The sequence below is a fragment of the Cavia porcellus genome, unplaced genomic scaffold (genome assembly GCF_034190915.1).
Source record: "Cavia porcellus strain 051 isolate PalLab524CR breed Dunkin Hartley unplaced genomic scaffold, mCavPor4.1 scaffold_12, whole genome shotgun sequence".
Classification (NCBI taxonomy): Eukaryota; Metazoa; Chordata; class Mammalia; order Rodentia; family Caviidae; genus Cavia; species Cavia porcellus.
In genome coordinates, this window is record NW_026947495.1 from 25,960,804 (window position 1) to 25,985,196 (window position 24,393).

A 24,393-nucleotide genomic window follows, 5' to 3' on the forward strand; every position below is an offset into this window, starting at 1 on the left:
TGGGATAAAGATAAAAGGAACACTCCTTAAAATGCTGATACCACACAACTATCTACAAGTTGCTAAAACCCACCCAATTAGAAGTGCTATAGTTAAGCACGTTTTTGATGACAATTGGCAAGTTTGGAAAATTTGGTAAAGTTTAAAATTGCTAAATACTGAAGAAAAATTTAAGACTTTTGGAAAGATTTGGAAATAAATCATTATACATAAAAAAAAAAATTCCTGGAGAAAATACTAAAGTTCTGGCAGCATTCAGAAGAAAAATATGTTCATTGTTAAAACTTGGTTTTCAAAAACCCTTTAAAAAACAACTTTTCCTTGAAGCTATAGGGTATAAAGAAAGGCCATGCCCACCTAAAATCAACCAAAGCATGCTTCATTTGCTGGCCAAACATCAAACAAAGTATAAACAAAGCAAAACAACTAAAAATAAAAGATTCCTAAAGTGAAAGAAAGTGCTCGAAAGGAAAGAACAACTTGTAAGTATACCCATATCACTGAAAATGTTTAAGTGTGCAAGATAGGTAACCATATTATAAAGTTTTTGACAGATCATCAAACAGAATAATTGTACTGTGATTGTTCGACTCTTTGATTTTGTAACTTGAGTAACTACTTCTGGAGATAGCAATATATATCAACTAGTGATGATTTCTTAATGTTATTTCTTTGACATTCTGTATCATTTCTATACCTTTTTCTTTTTTTCTTTCTTTTTTAAATAAAAAAAATCCCACCCACCCACAAAAAGATGCCAACTTATATGAAGCCATCTAAAAATTGGAAATTTTATGCAAAATAACACTAAACTTTGAAAGATATACACATCTATAAATACACACATTCTTTTGGTATCAGGAATTGAACTCAGTGCTTGCAAGGCAGGCACTGTGCTGCTGAGATATCACCAGCCCCTCATATTAATTTTTAAATAGCAACTTATGAGGAACCAGGAATCCTTAAAGAAACAGCCAGTTGCAAGTCAGAAGCAAAGAGAACTCAAAGTGAATCTGGAAATTTTGTTTACCAGAAACCAAAGAAGTACTCGGAGAATTATTACGAGGATTTTTTTAAAGAAAAGAATCAGTGTAAAGGAGATTTTACTAGCCAGATCTAAGCATAAACAGAAAAAATATGTGAAGGATTATAACACAGTAAATATTAATAACAAAAATAAAAGAATCCTTGACTTTTTTTTTTAATGAGAATCCTCAACTTTTTTATGATTTTCCTAAGGGAGAAATAACATGCTTCTTTGCAAAAAATACCAGCTAGTGAATATACAAACAATGACATAAATAGAAAAACCACCATTTCCATACTGATTCAAGTAAAAACCAGCAATGATGGTAAAACCACTGTATAAAAATTTTGGGAGTAAGATGGTCACATAACCCGAAAGCATCATACTATAGATCACTTACTAACTACAAAGGGAAAAAGTTATTTTTATAACCTGCCTTGTCTTAGTATGGCAGAACTTTTTATTATGATTTTTGGCTATTGATGTTCCCTCTGATACATTCTTCACCTATTTTTTGGTGGTTTGTGAAAGGATTTTGCCCTGAATGGAAAGCTGCAGTGGTGGGAGGCTGGGAGGTGGAACCAAGGGGCTCTATCTTGATGCCCCTAGGCTATTTACCTGTGGCAGGAAATGAATTCCAATGGGCTACCTGTGCATCAGTAATGCCCCTTAGGCGCCACCCCAAACCTAAGCTGTATGTATGCCCCCCACAACAGGTGCAGAGAGAAAGCCACACTCTGGAGGTCATGGGGTCTCTCTAAGCATTCTTAAAATAAAGGCCACCTTTATCTTATATTTCTATCTTTTTAGCCGTGCCGAAAATTCTATCAGTTTGTTTGTTGTAACCATTCTATTTCTAATTCTATCAGTTTGTTTGTTTAACCATTGTGCCACATTTCTGTTCTGTATATGCCGCTCAGCACCCAGCTTCCCTTCCTATCTCTTTTTTTTTTTTTTGTCTTTTTCCTTTTTATCGGTACCAGGGATCAAACTCATGACTGCCTGCTTGTAAGGCAGGCGCTTATGCCGCTGAGCTAAAACCCCAGCCCCACCTTTCTATCTTTCTAGGTTAAGTTTCAATTTCCTGAGAAAGCTGTAAAAGCCTTAGGTATCAGTTTCCTGTAACCCCTCCCCTACCCTTCATGCAGTTATCTGTAATAAAATGTGCTGTTCTTTAAGAAATGCTTAACTTCAAGGAAATTACAGGAAGTTCTGTAAAGCCCAGATGCTACCTGTGTCAGCAATTACAACATTCCTGTGGTTTTTCAGCTTTAAAAGCCTAATCCCCTAGCTGTAAGGCACGCAGTCTCCAAATTGGCTACCCGAGGCTGTGTCACCTGGCCTGGCCTAAAATAAAGCCTTTGCTTCCCAGATTTTGATTTCTTGCTTCCTTGGGTTTTATTCCAGGGTCCGAGTTATCACATGTTTATGTTTCATTAACTGAGTAGTATAAACTTTTAACTGAGACTGTGACTTGTTTATGGGACATCTAGTACAACACAAACTTCAAATTTTGATATAGTTAAATATCTCAATCTATTTCTTTATTATTTCTGCATTTGAGGGAATTTCATCTATCCTTCTCTACCTTCAGAGTCATAAAGATATTTCTATATTTTCTTGTGGAGTTTGGATTCTGCTTAGCTTGTTTATCTAAGGAGCTGAACAGTGAATGATAAAACTGGTGGAAAAGTCACCTTCTATTAATATAATTATTTGTTCTATGACATTTTCCAGCTCTAAGTGAATTCTTCTTTGTGGACATGAATAATCAAGAGCTGAGGAACAAGGGAGAGAGGAGGGGAAAAGGAAGGAAAGGAAAAGGAAAAATGAGAATAGAAAAAAATAGAAAAAAATGGTTTTAAATAAGGAAGAGAAGAATTCAAAGGAGAGGAGGGGTAAGTGGGAAAAAAAGAAGAAGATACATCATGTACAGATATGAACTACCTATGATAAATGTTATCATTATGTATATCTAAAATGTGCCAAAGAATAAAAAATTTTAAAAATGTATGTTACAGTTATAATCTCAGGTTGTTAAGTGAAAAAGAACAAGCCATATCATCTTACATGAGTGAACAAAACTTCTTTCTTGAGCTCTTCAGAACTGTCATTTGGGGTCCATGCTTCAGCAAACTGCAGGAAATCCCATTTTTCCTTATCACTTTCTTCAGCTTGAAGTTGTTCCTTCCTACCATTCAATGTGCTCCCTGTGATCTGAGCCTGTACAGTGGAAAAGCACATGAATTTTACAATAGCTCACCTTACAGTTGAAACTTATTAAGCAGTAACTGTATTTTGCATTTCAATAACAAGCAATCAACTAGGAAAAACCTATTTTTCTAGCAGACTATAGGTTTTAGTAATATAATTATTCAAAATTACAATCAAAGTACCAAGTCAAGATTTCTATCTTTAATGAGTAAAAGATCTAAGTAGAAATATTATATATAGGCTTTTCTCATAAAAACTTTTATACTAACATTTATGTACTTTGAAATTTAGCCAAATATGACTGACAATGCTGAGTATCTACAACCACTGCTTAGAAAGCACAGTAAAAGAGGGAATATTCGTGCTCCCTCTCAAGTTCATCACATCAAAATCCTAACTCTAATTGCGCTGGCATGAGGAAGTGGAGCATTTGGAAGGTGATTTGGTCTTGAAGGTGAGAACCCTAGGACTGGTATTAATGAGTTTATAAAGGGCTCCAGAGGGCTCTCTTGTCCTCCTCCTACCATGTGAAGATGCATGAAGTTAGTAGTCTTGGCTGGGGATTTAGCTCAGCGGCATAAGCGCCTGCCTTGCAAGCAGGCAGTCGTGAGTTCGATTCCTGGTACCGATAAAAAAGGAAAAAGACAAAAAGACAAAAAAAAAACAAAAAACAAAAAACCAAAACACAAATAGCTTTGGGGCCTGGGGATTTAGCTCCGTGGCATAAGCACCTGCCTTGCAAGCAGGTAGTTGTGAGTTCAATCCCCGGTACCGATAAAAATGAAAAAGACAAAAAACAAAAACAAAAAGAAGTTAGCAGTCTTACTTGGAAGAGGATCCTCAATAGAACCTGACCATGCTGGCGTCTTGATCTTAGACTTCCAATTGTGAGAATCATGAGAAGTAAATTTTTATTACTAATATTATTATTCTGTTATAGTAAACCTAGAACAGAAATCCTTGAATTCTTAGTCAAATCTTTTCTAGAAGCATCCTGCAATTTTGGAAAGAAGAGAGAACTGAGAGAGCAGAACAGAGCCGAGAAAACAGCAAACAATTTTATTCCTACCTTTACTGGAATCTAGAATTCAAGAATTTTTTTTTCTGGAAAAGGTTTATTTTTATGCTACCAAACAGACTTAGAACTTCAAACACTATGGCCAAATATTTACTAATCTTATTCTTTTTTTTTTTAATTTTTATTTAAGGAGAAAAGAAAAGAAAGAAAAAAAAACAGTGAAGGGGTACAAGTTATACAGATTTACAGAAGAAAAAAATGCGCAGTAGGAAATCACTAGTTAATGGATTACATATTGCCATCTTAGAAATAATTGTTCAAGTCACAAAATTAAAGCTTGTAGAGTGGACATTCCAACAATGATACTGCAAACAGTTCTGTTCAATGATCCAATAAAACTCTGTGATATCATTTTCTATCTTATACATTTAAATATACATGCAGTTATATAGTTTAGAGCACTTTCTTTTCCTCTCTTTTGTACAGTGACTATTACACATTTTGGGTTTCATTGCTCCCACGGTTCTTATTGCTTTTTTGGAAGAGAGTAAAATCAAATGTGACATAACAGAACAGAATCGGTCAAGTCAAAAGGGTGGATATAATAGATAATATAAAAACATAATACAAGGTGATCAACAATGGTTACCATAATGCCTCCCGCTATTTCTAATAGAATTGCCTATATCATTAGTTGTAATACAATTGAACAAAACAGTAAAGAATAAAACCGACAAAACCAAAACATTGGAGATATTGTAGGTCTTCAAAAGTAGATAAAAGTCAACGAGAATGGGCGTTATAATGAATCTCATTATCTTCTCAGCTGATGCCTAAACTTTCGAACCTGATACTATCCAGCAAAACAGAATAGAGGAACCTCAGTCAAAAACAAGATGGTGAGAGTAATACAGGGCTTCAAATCGAGATAATAGAAAGTCAAAGTGGGTTACTATATTATATCCTGCTATATTTTTCCCTTTAATTAAATGGATAAAAATAAAAAAGTAAATAATACTAATCTTATTCTTCTAGGCTGCAAAGTGGTAGAAACAAACAAAAATAAAAACAAGTATGGGGCCACAGATATAGTTCAGCAGCATCAGTGTTTGCCTGGCAAGCACAAGGTCATGGGTTTGGTTCTCTGTACACCTCCCTCCCAACAAAAAAAAATAAAAATAAAACCAAGTAGAAGAAGCAGTGATAGAGTATTTGTCTAGCATTTGTGAGGCCCTGGGCTCAAAGTACCACATACAAACACACAAATACACACACACACACACACACACACACACACACACACACACAAAGATAAAAATAAGATTGAATAAAAAGATCAATTACCTTAAGAAGAAAAGTTTAGAAAATAATAGAAATATACACCAATTCGTGCCTATCATTAGAAGTGATAGTAGGCAGGATATTACCAAAGGAAGTTTTTTCTGAGCTTGGTCTCTCTCATCATTATCTTGGTATATTTAAGTATCCTTTGCTTGAACACTTTAAAACTCAGTCTTTTAACGCATGCAGGCTATGAAACATACTAAGAAAGTCAGTAACCTGGAAAAAACTGAACTTTTACCTTTCGATTCAACATTCCCCACATAAAGGTGTCTAAAGTCCCATTTGCAATAAGGTAGTGAATATTCACAGAACTGTACTGTCCAATTCGGTGAGCACGATCTTCTGCTTGTTTTAAGTGTCCAGGGTCCCAATACAACTCGGCAAATACAACATGACTTGCAGCAGTAAATGTCAAACCCTAAGCAAAATAAAGCAAAGAAAATGAGATACAAATAAATAGAGAATGTAGCATAAAGGTCCTATACAACCAAGGCCTTCTAAACATGTTAAATAGAGAAGAGCACACTAAAAGACTTAAAAACAAATCAGTTGTTCCTTGGAAGCAAAATTAAGTTAACTCATGAAAGACAAATGAAGACAGCTTACTGCAAGACAGCCTGGTAAACAACGTATTTCAAGTCAGGTTGCTAGGTAAATTGTATATAAAAACAAAATCACTTTAACCTTTGATAAAGACTATATTCACTTTATCAGTTCGAAATCTAATGAAATCCATCATATATAGGTAAATAGAGGCAACTTGAAAATATCCTCATTAGCAAAATAAACAAGACTCACATGAATAAATATCACATTGTCTCTCTAGTGTAAGAAACAATAAAGTCTGACAGAATAATGGGATCCAAAAAGTATAACAGATACTGTGAAAGCGAAAGGGAAGGAAAGTGCTCTAAAGAGCACTTTAAAGAGTATGTATAGTGTGGAAGATAGATGACCATATTACTGAATCTCTGTTGGAACACTGAACAGAAGGATTTGTACTATCAATATTTCAGTATCTATCCACTACTTATGCTTTGATTTTTGTGACTTTGGCAACTATTTTTAAGATGACAATAAGAAATGTAACAACTAGCGATTCTACAATGATATCTTTTTAAATTTGGTATTGTTTTACACTTCTTGTTTTTCTATTTTCTTTAATATTCTTCTATATGTTTGAAAAAGTGGACAATATGAAATATAACAACCATTGTTAAATTTCTTTCATTCTGTTTTGAAGACCTGTACTTATTGTTTTGAATTTTCTGTTGTTGTTTATGCTTTTTGCTTTTTGTTTTTCTTTCTTGACTTTTCTCTTTTTTAAATAAAAATTTAAAAAAAGAAATCCATCATAAATGAGAAAATAATTTCTAATACATGGTATCCATAAGCAGAGAGCACTGACAACCTTTTCATTTAATTCAATCTGCTATGTAGTGAAGAAAATCATGTTTCCAACCATACTATTTCCTTTCTGTGAAATTTCTCATGTTACATGCCAAAGACCTTGAAGTTTACTACTTTATATCTCAGTAAATATACTGTAGTTACTTTATTTATGCAACTGCATTTTACATTAGTTTGAAATAGGACATAAAAATATCAAGTAATTTTTTAAAAAATCAATATATGAAATAATCTCCTGACATAAAACATGCTGAAAATGCATCACTTTAAAGATCATGTTGTTGTTCATGTGCAGTGGAACTTCTATACATGACTTTTGTGACTCTGATGCTATTATTATTATTTTTTAAATTAATTATGTTTATTGGTACATTTTAGGTATACATAATGGTCACATTCATCATAGGGAATTTGTACCTATACATGACCCATCCTGATTCTTTTTTTTTTCCCATTCCCTTTCCTTCTCTTCCATTCCTCTTTCTCTCCTTATTTACAAAAGGTCTTATGCTATTATTTGGATGTTATTTTAACTTAAAATATTTTCATATCATGTAACAAAGTCATATTCACATTCATTAAATGGGATGCCAATTCTCAAGCTGAAAAGTCCAGCCATTTTATAAAGTAGGCTAGAAAAATAAAACATGGATTTTTTAAAAGCACAATGGTAAACTGTGCTCCTACTTATGACCAAAAATGCCATAAGATCATTATTACCCTAAAGGGCTGTTAAAATATAATGTAAAAGCTGGGCATGTGGCACATGCTTGTAATCCCAGCACTCAAGGGACTAACGCAGGAGGATCACTGTGAGTTCAAGGTGAGTGTTGGCTACATAGTGAGTTCAAAACCACCCTGAACCACGTAGCAAGATCCTGCCTCAAACAAAACAAAATGTAAGATTCATAGCATCAAGAACAAACCACTTCCAATTTTCCTTCATTTTTATGAAGATATTAGTCTTATTATTGGTACAGTTTAGATATACATAATGATCACATGCATCATAGGGAATTTGTACCTTAGCATGATATGTCTTGATTCCATTTGCTCCCCATTTCCCTCCTCCTCTTTACCCTCCTCCCCTCCTTATTTACAAAGCTTTGTTTCCAAAGCTTTGTATTAGTCCTTATGTATATTAGTCTTGAATTATACCAAGGTCTTCAGGATATGGTCTTGAATAAAATGGGAATTCTTAATTTTAAAAAATCATTTTTAATTTTAAATAGTCCTGAACTCTCCTGTCTGAATTTCTCCCAATTACTATCTCCCCTGCTATGAGTATCTCCCCCTGATCCATCCCTGAAGCAATAATGGGGATTGAACTCAGGGCCTTTGTGCTGAGTTACATCCCAGCCATTTTTAGTTTTTTAAATTTTGAGATAGGATCTCATTATGTTGCATAGGATGGGCTCCAGTTTATGATGCTTCTGCTTCAGCCTCCCAGAGTGCTGGTATTACAACTGTGCACTACCACTCTTGGCTGAAGCTCTTCAGGAAGATATTCTCTAAGGTTGGAATACTCTAACTGGTATAAAACTCAGACTAATGGAAGTTTCATTTTCATGGAAATTTAAGATTCTTCAACATGAAGGAAGTGTTTAGACACACTCCTTTTAGTAAGAATTAGCAAGTCCCAGAACTTCTTCACCCTCATAGTTTCAATTCACTAATGTACAACAGTTAGGTAAAAATAAATCTTTGGCATATGCCAGGCTGATGGCACAGAAGGTATGTTCAATTATTTTTCCCTGTCCTAAAAGTTTTGGTTTTGACATTTACATCAACATATTTTAGACTGTAGCAGGAAAAAGATCCCATTTTACACAGTGTGGCATTGCTTTCCCTAATATTTTTTCTTTTCTTTTCCTTTGTCTCATAATACCTGATTTTTAGCAGTCCTACATGGAATACTTCCAGTCAAACCAAAAACTACAAAACAAAATTGTAGTTAATGGCCTTTTTATTATATCAGTGATATTTTCCCATCAAATTTAGACTTGAAATTTCTCACCTGGCCAGCAGCCTGAATGCTTAGGATAGCCACACGAGTATCAGGGTCCTTTTGAAACTGATTAACCAGATGTATCCTTTCTGAAGATGGAACGCTTCCATCTATTCTAACATAACGAGTCTGGTATCAAGAAGAAAAATGGAAAAATTAGGACAAATCTTTGTAAATTCTTCTTCTTTTATATATTTTACATCTTATTTTTATGGTCATATTAAAAAAGGAACCACTTAAGATGACAGGTTGGCAAATGTTACATAAGAAGAATTCTAACCATCTCTTAATAGCTTCTTACAACAATTTCTTGTTTTTAATCAAAAAGCTATGGAGGAAGGTCTATGTCTAATTTGTTTTTATATCTTCAATGCCAAGGGCAATGGTTTAAATACAATAGGGGTTCTACAACTCTTTTTTGAAGAGTTAAATTAACATTTTAGCTAATTTTATCTTTAGTAAAAAGCCTATGTAAGTTGATACATAAACTTTAAAGATTAAGCAGATTAATTTTAAAGTTAATTCCAAAGGGAAAGTAAAGCCAGATATGTAAGAGAAAAGAGAGACGATTTTGCCCACATAGTAAGGATTCATAGGACAACGCATCTGTTTCTGAAGTATGACCCAAATATATTCCCAACTAGAGAATATATATCATTTTCAAAAAATTTTAATAGCAGAGAACATGTTTGCAGTATATAATGGTTATATTTATTGTGAAGAATTGGTACATGTATAGAATACATCTTAAGTATTCTTTCTTTCCTCTTCCATCTGCTTCCCCTTCCCTCCCTCCCTGCTCCTTCCAACTCTTGGTCCCCTTCTTATTTCAAAAGCTCTATTTTCATCATTTTTCCCTTCATTTTTTTCCCATTCCTTTTTCCTCCCTTCTCTCCTCCTCCTTCCATCTTATTACACCATTAATTTTAAAAAGATCTCCCTGCTTCTTATTTATTTTGCGCTCCCCCCACATATACATAGATTCTCAAATATATTCCTTTATTTCTTTCTTTCTTTATTTTTTTTTTTTTTTGAGACAGGATCTTGCTATATATTCATTCAGGCTAGCTGTGAACTCACTGCCTAGCCCAAGTTGGCCTCAAACTCAGCAATCCTCTTCCTCTGACTCAGCCTCCTGAGTGCTGAGATCACAGGCGTGCACCACCTTGAGTGGCTATTCAAATGTATTCTTTTTCTTTTTGTCTTTTTGAAACAGGGACTTACTATGCAGTTCTGCCTGGCCTTAAATTCACTTTGTAGCCCAGGCTGGCCTCAAACTCACAACAGTCTTCCTGTCTCAGTCTCCCAAGTGTTGAGATTATAGGTATGTGCTACCACATCCCACACTCGAATATATTCTTAATGCACTATTTGAGTTCTCTTATTTTTTCACATTATTAACTTAAAAGAAGTAAGTAATATGGTCTTTTTCACTGAGGTGGGAAATTGAGACAGCCACACATATCTTTAAAATATAGAGAAACTTTTTTTTTGCTTTGTTTTTATTTTTGCTTTTATTAAACCAAAGCCTTGTGCTTTGGTTCATAGTTCTGTGGCACTAGATCTCTGGATCTAGTTCAGTGGCACAAGGGCCTGCTTGGCAAGCACAAGGTCCTGAGTTCGAGTCACAGTAACAAAAACAAAACAAAACAACAAAGTCTTGATTAGTTGTAATTTTTTTTTGTCTTTTTCTTTTTTATCAGTACCAGGGATTGAACTCATGACCGCCTGCTTGCAAGGTAGGTGTTTATACCGTTGAGCTAAATCCCCAGCCCCAGCCTTAATTAGTTGTAACACATGAATAATCACTTTTAAATAGGAATATCCAAATTAATTATTTAGCAGAATGTACCTTACTGGTTTTCTGTTGTCAAAAGCAAATATAAAATTTCCAGTGATCTTCTTAGTATCTATATTAAGGGAGATTATAAAATCTGGGAAAAGCTTTCTAAAGAAAATACATGCTCAGAGTATGAGAAATTTGGTAGAAAGTTTACCTCCCATTACCTAAGTACCTATATTTTTAACACTTAACAAAGTTAAATGAGTTTTAAAGATATTAGTTATATGGACATGGGAAAAAAACAGCTTTTTATACTTGAAATAAATTCTAATGGTTGAAGATATAATAGAATCAGAATAAGAAGATATTATAATTCTAATTATTTTGCTCAATCATTTAAAAATTATTTCTAAGTTTAACTCTTCCTCATGAGAAAGAACTTTTTAATTTAACAAAAGCATTTTATTACATTGTTATAAATTCTATAAAGGAAATACATCTTTGTTGAATGTTAATGAATAGATTAGCAAAAGCTTAAAAATGTATATAATGTTTTTTTAAAAAAATATACACAAAAATTTTAAAAATCTACATATGCTGGCAAGATGCTTTGTTGCTACATGTATATTAAGTTCAAATTATTTGTCAGGAAATTTCTTTTTGTTACTTCGGAACATCCCTGGAAGCTCCCAGCATTTGACGAGAATGATAACAGATATATACCTAGGAAAAATGGAGGATGCTGTCACTAATAGAACTATTGGAAATCAAGGTAGAAAATGGAGTAAGGCCAGCTCATTTGGTAGAGCTAAGTGGATAAACACAGGCCACATGTTTCAAATTGATCTATGCTAAATTATCATTTTCCATAGAGTATACTGCCTGGATGTTTAAAAGATATTACTATACTTGGGCACTACTATTTGCAGGATTCATTCTTCCCTTTATATCACACCATCCAAAGGCTAGCATGAAGGTTAATAAAAAATTTAACTTTTAATTGTGTTTGCAACTACATCACTCAGTATAACCAGGAAGAAAACAAAAATTACAATAGCTATAAGGGCCACAAATCATTAATTGATTTAGATAAATTAATCATAAGAAAATATGAAGATTAGTATAAAAGAAAAAATAGCATATCATAGTATATTAGTATAATTTATGTGAAAAACTTTAGTAAGTTATAAAATAACAATTTTATAAACCACCACCTAAAGAAGACAAAAACATTCAAATTACGAAGTTACAAGTAATGTTTAGAATAGTAAAATCTGCATTCTAAGAATTATTTCATGGGAAAATGCCAACATACCTTGTTTTCAATTACTGCTTCTGTGCAAGCTTGAAGCATGTTTAAGTGGTGAGCAAACACCAGAAATTTAAGTGAGTCATTCTGAAGCATCATCTTAATATAATCCTTTACTGCACCTGCCTAAATATTAAAAGTTAAACTTTATTGATGTCATAAAAAATTTTATTAAAAATCAAGTCACTTTCAATTAGGCAAGGAAAAGGCCCCCCAAATCAGTTAAGTCTCTGAGTATCAGTAGTTCTATAAAACTTTATCCTATTTCTTTTCTGGGTAGCCTAAGGAAGTAGAAACCCACCCAAAAGGGACATGTTGAAAAAGAGGGATAAAGAGAATGGGAAAAATAAAACAAGAATTAGAAGAAAGGAAAATAAGTCAAGAAAGAAAGAGTCAAGTGGTGTATGATGAATATGAGATTAGCAGTTTGTTTAGAAGATGATTTTGAAAAATATATTGAAGACTAGGCACACCAACTTGAGAAAATGAAAAAAAACCAATCAGGTGAGGGCTAGAAAATCAGGTGAACGATATCTTTTATTTTTTAAAGGAAGAGTGAAGTCTGACTGAAGTTTAAGGTTTAAGGGAAGTTGGTTAGTTCATTTTTTAAATTAAGAAACATAGGTAAGCTTATAAACAAGCAGTTAAAAAGTAATAGGCTAGGAGAAACAGCAAATGAGGGTATTCAGCTTGTCTTCTAGAAGAAAGTTCTAGAAGACTAGAATGACTACAGAAAGGAAGTGTAAGAAAATGGTGACATATGGAGAAAATGTGAGGTATCCAGCAAGCACAATCAAGAAGATTCAGACAGAATAGGCTCTTCTTAGTTAATGAGGCCAAGTTATCTACTGAGAATGAGGGATTAAAATGAGATAAGTTAAATTGGGATTGAATTTAAAGTGGAGAGCATGAATTAAACTTAAAACATGAATATAGTATTGCTTGACTATGAAAACTAGTTACTAAAAAATTTGGGTGAAGGATGGCAAGTTGAACACATTTAATCTCCATTCGCTCTCAATGCTATGTTTAAATAACAGCAAACTGCACAGGGACAAAAAACTGGAGAAAGGGAACAGCAACAAGAGTTTGGAAGCTAACAAGTAGATGCTGTTTAGTAACTGATTAACCAGTCTGTCGGAGGACTAGTAAGATAGGCATTATGGAAGGTAGAGAAACATCTAGTTTACATCCAATCAGTTAAAAGGCCAAGGAAATGGCACGTCTGGAACAGAGATGGAAATGTGCCAAGAACAGAGGACTTGCTGAAAGAATGTGGAAGTAGGGCATTGCTCCATATCCTTTCTATGGAGTCTGTGTCACTGGTGCTTACTTGAACTGTCCTGGCAGAACACTAGACATTTATTCCTTAGCAAAAGTAAAACAGTTTATTTAAATAAATCACATCCTATATAGATTATGAATGTGCTATTGTTTGGATGTGCTTCTCTAAAAGCACAGCTTGGAAATTCAATCCTTAATGTAAGTCTTGGGAGAAGGGGGCCTAATGAGAGGTGTTACCCTCATGAATGGATTAATGACAATTATTAAAGGGCTTGAAGATGCAAATTCAATTTCTTCCTCCTTTGGGTTATCTTTCTTTTCTGCTTTTTTCCATGGTAAAATCTAGTACAAAAGCCCTTATTAGATGCTGGGGCCCCTTGATATTAGACTTGTCTGTATGAGCCAAATAAACTGTTGCTTATAAATTACTAAGTCTCAGGTATTCTGTTATAACATCACAAAACAGACTAAGAAGTAGGTATATTCTGCAATCATAGAGATTAAATAAAGGTTACATAATACATATTAAAGCAATAGGGATAACTCAGTGATAAGAGCACTTGCCAGCATGCAAATAGGCTTGGCTTTGATATCCAGCACTGCTCCTACCCACAAAGGTGCATATATAGTAAGCATTTTCATTACTTTTCTTCCTTAACATTTATTACTGCCTTATGTCCCAAAACAAACAGAGTTATGCTCTGTAAGCTGGAGAAAAGCAAAATAATATAATGCTTTTCTGGGAGAATCTAACCAGACAAAGAAAAAAAAACCCCTAAAGATATAGATACAAAAATATTCAAGCCAAATCACTTTTTATTAAGCTTAGTCTACATATGTATGCATAGGATTTCCCAGTCAGTATGCAATGTGGTTTTTTTTTTTTGCAAATATAAGAAAACACTTAAGGGTTACCAGACATTCGTAGAAAGCAACATATATGAACAGTTTTACTATGCTGGGAGAAGAAAATTACAGGAGACTACTTATAAAACAAGAAAAAAGGGACATTTACTGAAAAAAAGGCACTCTCAGAAATTAAAAATATATAGTACAAATTTTAAATTTGCTGGTTATTAAGCTGAGAAAATACCAAAGTAGATAAGAAAATAAAATATAAAATATAAAAATAAAGGAATTAGGAGGGGGAAGAGAATTTAAGAGGGAAGGAAAGAAGGAAAAAAACCCAAAAAATGAGAAAAAAAGGAAAAAATGGAAACAAAGCTTTTATAAACAGAGGGAAAGAGGAGTTGAAGGGAGTTTAGGGGAATAGGAATAAAAGAATCAAATTATATCATGTACAGCTTCAAATTCCCTATGATGAATGTCATCATTATGTATATCTAAAATGTACCTATAAGCTTAGTTGATATAAAAAATTAGAGGACTAACGTATAAGAGGGACATACGAATAATAACAGTTCAAGAAAACATACACAGGAAAAAAAACAGAAGCAAAAAATAATCAAAGAAAAATATATTTCACTGGCCTTAATATCTATAACAGAAAACAGAAACAAATCCACTGAATAGCTCTCACAATAAATAAAAACAAATTCATAGAAAAGCCCATCATGAGATTTCAGCACACAGGACAAACAAATAATTCTATAAGCTTCTAGGCAGAAAAAGAAAGACAATAGAATCAAAATGAAATGAAAAATCTGAATTACATTGGATTTCTCAACAATATCAGAAATTCTCAGAGAAAATTATTTCTAAGGTTTTTATATCCAAAACAAATAATAACAAATGCTGGTGAAGATGCAGGAGAAAAGGAATCCTGTTACATTGTTTGTGGGAAAATAAACTTATCAAAACAGAGATTCCTCAAAAAACTAAAAACAGAAATTTCATTAGCCCTAACTATTCTCTTTCTCAAAAGAGTTAAAGACATCATATTACAATGAAATGCACATCCATCTTTATAGCAGCACAGTTCACAGCTAAAACAGACGGAAAGAGCTAAAATTTAATTTTACATATTGAAGAATCAAATGATGACAGCTAAGATTACAAAGAAAACAGTAATGCAAACTAAGAAGCCTTCTAAGCATCGTGCTAAAAGATTTGGAAAAAATACTAAAAATATAGCTTTTCAAAAGAATAGAAATTGGTTGCTACGGGGGACTAAGGGTAGACTTGTTTTTTAAAATGGCTGTTTCTGGTTGCTAAACTATACTATGTGGTTTTGGTAATAATTTTTTTAAATGAAGGCAGTTCAAAATTGAAAAATGCCAATTTAAAATTCATGTTTATGACTGTAAAGTCAAAAGATTAATTCTGCAACCTGCATTTTGCATGTCTAAATTTTCTACAGAAGGGAAACTCATCATATAATGAGACTGGAAGCTGTTAAGAACTTTAGCCTTGGATCTCCATGCCTCAGAAAGTAGAAATGAAGCCCTCTCAAAACAAGGCTTTAAATTTCAGATATGTTGTCATGGCAACTGAACCACTTTAATAAAGTGCATGTTTGCCTAAAGAGCTATATTTACTATAGTAAGCCTTTAAAAAGTATATGTCAAGTAAAAATATGAGTTTAAGGTACATTCATTACTTTCCAGTCTGGTTTACAAACTGAAAGGGGACATTGATAGTAGGGGGATACTTGCTAAAGGTAGGCCCAGGGCATGATCAATGTACCCCTAGTTTCAGATGCATTCTTCCTCTTCTTTCCAAGTGAGCTATTTCTTCCTGCCAGAGTCCTCTCCACTGTTACCTTTTGCCAATCACAGCCAGAGTTACTGATGCCAAAGCTCAAGCTTCCTGCTCCTTACTCCTTTCAGTCACTGTTTCAGAAAGGCTTATACCAAAGTGAAAATTAACATGATAACATAACGTGATAACATAACTGGCTGAATTTTTAGGATTTTCTTAGTGTCTTCAGTTAGAGATTGCATAGGCTCGCATTTTAAAATGTACTATACATGTTTTTTTAAAGATGGTTTATGTAGTTTGGACTAGCCTTGAACTCACTATAGAGTGCAGGCTGGCCTTGAATATCAGGCAATTGCCCACAGTGCTAGGATTACAGGTGTGTGTGACCGTATCCTCTACATGCATGTTTAATTATCATGACTTTGTTTTAATAAATAAATGTCACTACATATTTCAAGTAACCTGAATAAGAATTTGTTTGCAAATTATCTTAGTACTTAGTATAAGGTCCTGTAAATGATCAACATCTTTATTACGCAGCTTTAAGTTCTGTAGTTGTTACTAAAAGGAAGTGCAAAGGAAAGAAAGACCTTTCATGTCTGATTATGTTCCTCACTTTTTGATGCCCTGGGCCTACCTTTAGTAAGAATTTTTGTTAGGTCGTTTTTTGCAAGTATCCCCCTACTATCAATGTCCCCTTTCAGTAATTTTCCATCTATCAACTTCTTGAATTTTTTTTTACTTTTTTATTTTTTGGTACCAGGGATAAAATTCATGACCTCATGCTAGCCACTGAGCTAAATCCCTGGCAATAAAGTTCCCTCATCTATTTGAGGGGGGGGTGGTGGTACTGGGGATTGAACTCACCCCCACCACATACTTGCAAGGCAGGCACGCATGCCACTAAGCTAAATCCCTGGCCCCTCTACCAACTTCTTTAACCTACCTGTTTGCTATAAACCCCCTTGCCTATACAACTTGCCTTGTTGTATTTGAAACTGAACTCAATTTCTCTCCCCTATTACAGCAGAAATCACTCTTACAACAGTCTTGAGAAGTTTTTTCTTACTGTCAGAATAATTTTTCCTTTAATTGCCCTAACTTTCACAAAAAGTTAAGTAGGCACAAAAAAACTTCCCCTAGGGCCAGGGATTTAGCTCAGCCGTGTAAGTGCCATCCTGGCAAGTGTGAGGTCCTGGTACCAAAAAAAGCAAAAAACAAAAAACACTTCCCCTAAAGGCCTAAAGTCCTCAGACCCAAGACTAGATGGCAGTTTTGTTCAGATACCTGGTGACTACCAGCTTTAAGAGAAGATGTTTGAGACCTTAATCAGAGCTGAACTGTGAATGGCTAAGCTAGCCTTTCCATTTCCTTAGCCTTTCCTTTTCCATGTGATTCTAACTAATAAGACTGCTGGGGTCTTCAAAACACATACTGACACAGGAACTCCCAGGAACACTAATCTTTTCTTTGGACAATATGGCCAGCACTTGAAATCTAATCTCTGGAACTATAGTAATCATCTTAGAGCCACAATGTGAGGAAGCAGTGAGCTGAGGCAACCAGAAAAGAAAGCCAGAAGAATCTGTGTTGTCTGTCTCTGTCTCTTTTATTAAAAACAAAACAAAACAAAACACCTATATTGAGATGTAATTCACTTCCATAAAATTGACCCCTTCAGAATGAATAATTCAATGATTTTCAGTATACTCAGAGAGTTCTTTTAACACTCACTACAATTCATTTTACTTTATTTATTTATTTATTGAGACAGGGTCTTGCTATGTAGTGTAGACTTGCTTATGTAGCCCAGGATGGCCTCAAATTTGTGGCAATCCTCTTGCCTCAGCTTCCTGAGTGCTACAATTATAAGCATGCATCCCCAGAAGTTACTACTGGTCCTCATTTGAAGCAAGTAGAAAACATTGAAATTGTTTCTACAGTTTACTAAAGAAATATGTCAGTAATAAGAGCTATCATGTTAAAAGCATTCACTGTGTGCCCACGCCACGTGTCCGCGAGAGAGAAAGCTGGACTCCAGAGGTCGGGGGTGTTTTGGTTTTCTCTCTCCGCATTCTCAGAATAAAGGCCTCTTTTGTTTTATACTTTTCATCTTTTGGATATAATCTTATCACTTTATAGGGTTGGTTTGGTGGTCATGGGTTTCTTTAGTTGTTCTTTGTCACAGAACAACTTGTTTCTCCATTAACTTTTTTTGTTTTTTGTACCAGGGATTAAACTCACAACCTCACACTTGCCAGGCAGGCACTTACACCACTGAGCTAAATCCCCAGCCCTCTCCATTAATTTTGAAAGATAGTTTTGAAAGGGTTTTGGCCCAGACAGGACACTGTAGCCAGGAAAGCCTCAACTGGAGGCAGAAAGCCCCTATCTCCCCCACCCCTAGGAATTTACCTATGCCGCCCTCTTCCCCACCCCTGGGAACTTCCTATGGCACGAAATCAAGGACCAATGGGCTACCCGTGCTTCCCTGATGCCACCTTAGGTTCCACCCCAAACCGAGGCTACTTACATACCCCCCACGCCACATGTCCACCAGAGAGATTGCTGGACTCCAGCGGTTGGGGGGTGCTGGTCATCTCTCTCCGTGTTCTCAGAATAAAGGCCGCTTTTTGTTTTATACTTCTCGTCTTTTGGAAATATTTTTCATCTTTTGGAAATAATCCTATCAATGAACATATCTATAAATGGACATTTAATATTCCTAATAGATTTAATCTTTGATACTAAGATCTACAAGCAACGTTTTGAGAAGTACATGAGAAGTAAGCAACTTTAGAAGGTGCAACTTCAATTTAAAGTCATCAGCAAGGGGCTGGGGATTTAGCTCAGCAGCATAAACGCCTGCCTTGCAAGCAGGCAGTTATGAGTTCGATCCCCGGTACAAATAAAAAGGAAAAAAAAGAAAATCATCAGCAACAACATTTTACAATTTTATAGAATCTAAACTTTTCAATAAACCTTTTTAAGCAAGTTATAGAAACCAATCATTCAACTAAATTGAACGAAATCTTATCCTATCTATGTATCTGCCTGAGCAGCACAGTGAGAATACTGTCATGAATGATAGAACTCTACTGGATTTACCAGTTTTGACAGAATTAGAAACTACAACCAATACAACCAATAGTATATGGAAACCAAATTTTTCGTGACAGTTGATTTCACAGAAGTTTGATCATAAAAGTCACTGATAAAACATCTAATTCTTTTAAAACTAAATCTACTTTTTAAAAAGTCTTGATTTTTTTTTCTAAATTCCACAACTGATTGTGTCAATAAAGTAATCACAAGGTGTGGTGGCACACACCTGTCATCCCAGCCCTAAAGAGGATGAAGTCACCTTGGGCCTAGCCTGGGCTATATAGTGAAACCCTGTCTCAAAGAAAAACAGAAACAAAATCAAAGAAGGCAATCAATTTTGTAATAGTAAAGTACAATATAAGCATAAATAAAATTTGAGTATTAAAATTATAATGCATAGAATATGGGTATTAAAATTATTATAATACATAGAATATACAGAGTTTTAAACCTTTTCCATGCTGATAAATGAATGCTAAAAAGTCACAAATAAGGAAAACAAGTACCACCTTAATTTATGATCATTAACAAGTATTACATTTATTCAGCGATGCTAGTGGAATGTTGGACTCCAGAGGCAAACTATCTGGGTTCAAATCTTGGTTACATCATTATACATAATTTGAGTGATGCTGAGCAAGTCACTTAATCTCTGTGCTTTTATTTCTCTGCCTATAAAAGGAGATTAAGGTATCTATACATTAAAGAGTTGGGGTAAGAATTAAATGAGGCCATGTAAAAAATGTGCTTGGAATAGTGATCAGCACACAGTGAATACTTTTAACATGATAGCTCTTATTACTGACATATTTCTTTAGTAAACTGTAGAAACAATTTCAATGTTTTCTACTTTCTTCAAATGAGGACCAGTAGTAACTTCTGGATCTCAAACTTCCTATTACCCAAAGAAAACAATCATCCAAGAATACATTACTTTTTCTTACTTTCATTTATTCTGGTTTCTTTTTCCTTTGCAGTGAGAGGTATTGCTTTTCTTTGAAAATATGAGGGAAAAATTTAAAATTAACACAGTCTGCGGGGGAGGAGAATAAGAAGTCAATAAGAAGCTAAGAACTCTTGTGAGTTGGTGCCATGAGTGGGCTGCCTGGGGGACAGCCAGATACCAGCCTTCTCTTGGCAATCAGTGCCATTCACAGACTGGGGGAGGACAACAAAAAGTTAGCAAGAAGCTAAGACCTCCTTTGAGTGGATGTCATCTGCAGGCTGAGTAGGGGAGAGCCAGGCATCAGCCCTCTCTAGCAGGCAGGCAGGGAGACGATTAGTGCCAACATTCCTTCCCCCTCCCCATAAACAAGCGGCTGATCTGGAGAAACACAGGCTGTGTTGATAGCTAGTGAGGTAAAATACAATTTAATGCCTGCAGTGTTTAGTGTTTCACTGACTTTGCAGTCCTAAAGCTGGTGGTCTGATCATCTATTCAGAGAATAACAATACGCAATGTAGTATGTATGAGGGATCTCCTTCTAAAGATGGTAGCTATTGTTATTTCCTATTATTTGTTTCAAAATCCTGTATCATTCTCATTGTTTTGTTTGCTTGGGTTTTGTTCTGTTTTATCTTGATTTTGTTGTATCTGATCCTATGGGCAGCTATTTCAAAGATAAGATATATCATGGTAGAGATTTTGGATTTACTATTATCTTGTTTTGAAGCTCTGTATTGCATTCATTGCTTTGTTTTTATTGGTTTTATTCGGTTTCTGTTTTGTTTGATTCAACTATATCTGAAGCTATGGGCAGCTATTTTGAAGACAACAAAAGGCATTATGGTAACCACTGTTGATTTCCTATTATCCTATTTTGTTTTTGGGGATTTTTTTTTGGCTTAGTTTTATTCTCTGTAAAATAAAATTTAAAAAATTAACATAGTAGTTTAATGGTTTTAAAACACCATAAAGTAGTGATTATTTTCATAGGAATAGATTCTTTTTTTTTTTTTGTTTTCCTTTTTATCGGTACCGGGGATCGAACTCACAACTGCCTGCTTGTAAGGCAGGTGCTTATGCCGCTGAGCTAAATCCCCAGCCCCGAGGTATTGTTTTTCTAAAGCACATTCCTTGTCTGTAATTTCAAATCTATCCATACTGCCACCTTAAAAATCTATACTACTCATCCCTCCTTATATGGATATTTTCCCACTTTTAATAAATACCTTCCCCATTCTACGATGCCATAAACTAACATACTCTTTCTCCCTCTAAAATATTATCCTGCTGCTTATATTATTATGCTGATCATCTCCTAATGAACCAAAGGAGGCTGTCCCTGGCTCAGAGCCAGACTCCTCATCCACAGAACAGGCACAGGGAGGGGACTGTTCAGCCTCACATCATCCCAGGGCCAATACAGCCGGGAATATTGTAGTGGCCTCATTATTCTTTACTACATTTTATAAATAGGGTTCTACCTGTGTTAGGCTGCTGAGGCAATTAGAGAAAAACACATTTGCTGCATAATGGGAGCATGTTTAAAAGTAATTTGCCTTTTGCAAAGTTTTTCAAGGCACTAAGGAATGCTACCTTCCCCAAAGTGACAGGAAATCTTAAATTATGGGTTGATTTTAATAATTCTCATAAAAGCTGGCATTGCTCTTAAATTGATTTTATCTAAAAATGAGATGTTGGAATGTGTCCAAGAATAACAGAATAGGCTAAACAAAACATACCACTTAAATCTATTTTTTCCAAGAAGTATACTACACTGGTCCTAAATGAAAAATCTCTTCATTTTTCATCCATGGTATTCTCCACAAATAATACAAAATAATAAGAAAAAAAGTAATTCTTCTAAGTATCTAAGATTCTTCACTAATTGTTTTATAACTAACAATAATTATTTTAGGTTCATTTACTTTTCATCATTAGTTTACTATTCATCATTAGTATTTATCGCTTATTGTTATATTATTGTATGAAGAAATACCTCAAAAAGAAATCAATAATTAAGAACACTAAGAAGATAATAGTCAACACATTTAAACATAGTTCTGTCATTCTATGAAATACATGCCTCAAAAGGTAGACTGGCATAGTGTTTACAAGGCACAAGATGACACATGTCAGCAGTGGTGAACCTACGGCATACACACTGCAGCAGACGTGCAAGGGCTCTGCTGGAACATGAGCCAAGGTGCCCCAGCTATACTAGTGTTCCATTTTTGAAACACATAACAATAGAACATAATGCAATTTTAAAATTTTCAATACATTTTTATTTTCAGGCTGGGCGTGATGGCGTACACCTGTAATCCTAACACTTAGGAAGCTGAGGCAGGAAAATCTCTACAGCTTGAAGGCCAGCCTGAGCTACAAAGGGAGTTCAAGAACAGTCTGAACTACACAGGGAGACCTCTTCTCAAAGAACAAAACAAAACAAAAACTCTAATCTTTAATACAATTTTTTATCTTACTGTTATTTTTCTTCAAAACTTTCTAGGTATCACCTAAATTTCATGCAAAATTTAAACAATGGCAGTCTTCTGAATAAATGGTTAATTTTCTAGAACTTTCTCCAATTGGAGACAGCTAACTTTTCATCTCCATTCTTCCAAGATAGCTGGAATGAACTGGCAGCTTCCTGATTATCAACACTCGATTTCCAATGATGGTTTCTTACCACAGACAAGAAATTATCTAAAACGTTCTTTCTTTTTCTTTAAGGAAGCATTCTGTACTTAGCATTAAGTACAGAAGTTAAATAAGCAAGCAAGCCCCCCTCCAAAAAAAGAGATAATTATTAACTATAGGAAAAACAATAGTTGTCAACAAAATGTAATTATAGCTCATGTGAAATGCTTTACACAGTCATTATACTGTAAATAATGAACACTGATCAAACCGAAACTTACAATTAAACTAAAAATCATGATAGGAAAAATAGAGCAGAGGTAATGTATTGTAAATACTTCCTTCCAATCTGTCTTGCATTTTAGTGTGTTTTTCTTTTTTAAAATCAACATAGTGGTTTTCCATTTGTTTTTGCAGTACTAAGGAATGAATTTAGGGTTTTTATACTGAGCTACATCTCCAGGCCCCATTTCTATATTTTATTTTGCAAAAAGGTTTAAGTCAACTAGGTGAGGCTCACCTTAGACTCCCAGAATACTGGGACTGCAGTTGTGCAATACCAGGTTTGGCATACTCCATACTTTTTTAAAACATTACAAATTTTAAAGTTTGAATCACATTATTTCCTTTGAAATTAAAAAAAAATATGTTTTCAAGACAGGTTTCATTGTGTAGTGTAGGCTGGCCTTGAACTCACAGTGATCCTCCTACCTCAGCCTCCTGAGTGCTAGAAATATGCCACCATGTCTGACAATGAATGCTTTTTTATTCTTTGCTAAAATGGCTCTACCTAAAGGATGGAAATACTTTTATGTACATATGTTACTAAGAGTTTTTAAAGTTTAGGCTTTATATTTAAGTTCATGACTGATTTCAAGTTAAATTTTTATGTTTGATGGGAAAAAATGGTCAAGACTCCTTTTTATCCGTATGATATCCAATTGTGCTAGCATCATTTGTTGTAAAGATTATGATTTCCTCCACTGAATTATCGTGTCTTTCTTAACAGAACAATTACAAATCTACATGAAGTTCTAATTCTGAACAATCATTTTTGGCCCATTAATTTGTATATCTATGTCAATACAATAAAGTCTTGACTTTGTAACTTTATATAAGCAGCTACATTATGTAGCCTGAGAATTCCAATTTTTCTCCAAACTGCTTGGATATTGTAAGTTCTTTGCATTTCCATGTACATTTTATATTCAGGTTGTCAAGTATTAAAAAAAGATTACAGAGATTCTGAATAGTATTACATTTAGTATATAAATTAACCTAGAGAGAACTAGTAGCTTAACAATATTAACTCTCCTGGCTCACACTGACATTTTAACAACATTAAATCTTCTGACTCTTAAGCATGATGTATTATGCCATTTAAATTTGCTTAATTTTGCCTAAACAATGTTTTTTGTATTTTTAGTGCATACATTTTAACTTTCCTCTAAATTAACTTGCATTTTTCTTTATGTTATTATAAATTATAGTCTTAAATTTCAGCGTTTAATTTTTTATTGTTAGTATATGGAACGAGAAGTTGTTTTTGCTTACTGAACATGCATCTTATGGATTTAATAAATTCCTTCCTTCGTTCAAGAAGCTTGAAGTGTTTTTTGATTTTCTATGCAGATAGCAATGTTA

General features: G+C 34.3%; 1 protein-coding gene across 10 annotated transcripts in view; it reads right to left on the reverse strand.

The window, feature by feature from the left end:
- Window positions 1–24,393, reverse strand: part of Zranb3 (zinc finger RANBP2-type containing 3) — a 237,497-nt gene that overhangs the window by 42,977 nt on the left and 170,127 nt on the right. For 9 of the 10 annotated variants that reach the window (XM_063258998.1, XM_063258989.1, XM_063258990.1 and 6 more), the window contains 4 exons: window positions 12,120–12,239; window positions 9,031–9,150; window positions 5,842–6,021; window positions 3,098–3,250 (listed from right to left, as the gene is read on the reverse strand). In XM_063258998.1, coding sequence (XP_063115068.1) covers window positions 3,098–3,250; window positions 5,842–6,021; window positions 9,031–9,150; window positions 12,120–12,239 — 573 coding nt within the window. The remainder of the gene's footprint in view (window positions 1–3,097; window positions 3,251–5,841; window positions 6,022–9,030; window positions 9,151–12,119; window positions 12,240–24,393) is intronic. The other variant, XM_063258994.1, reaches the window with a different exon arrangement.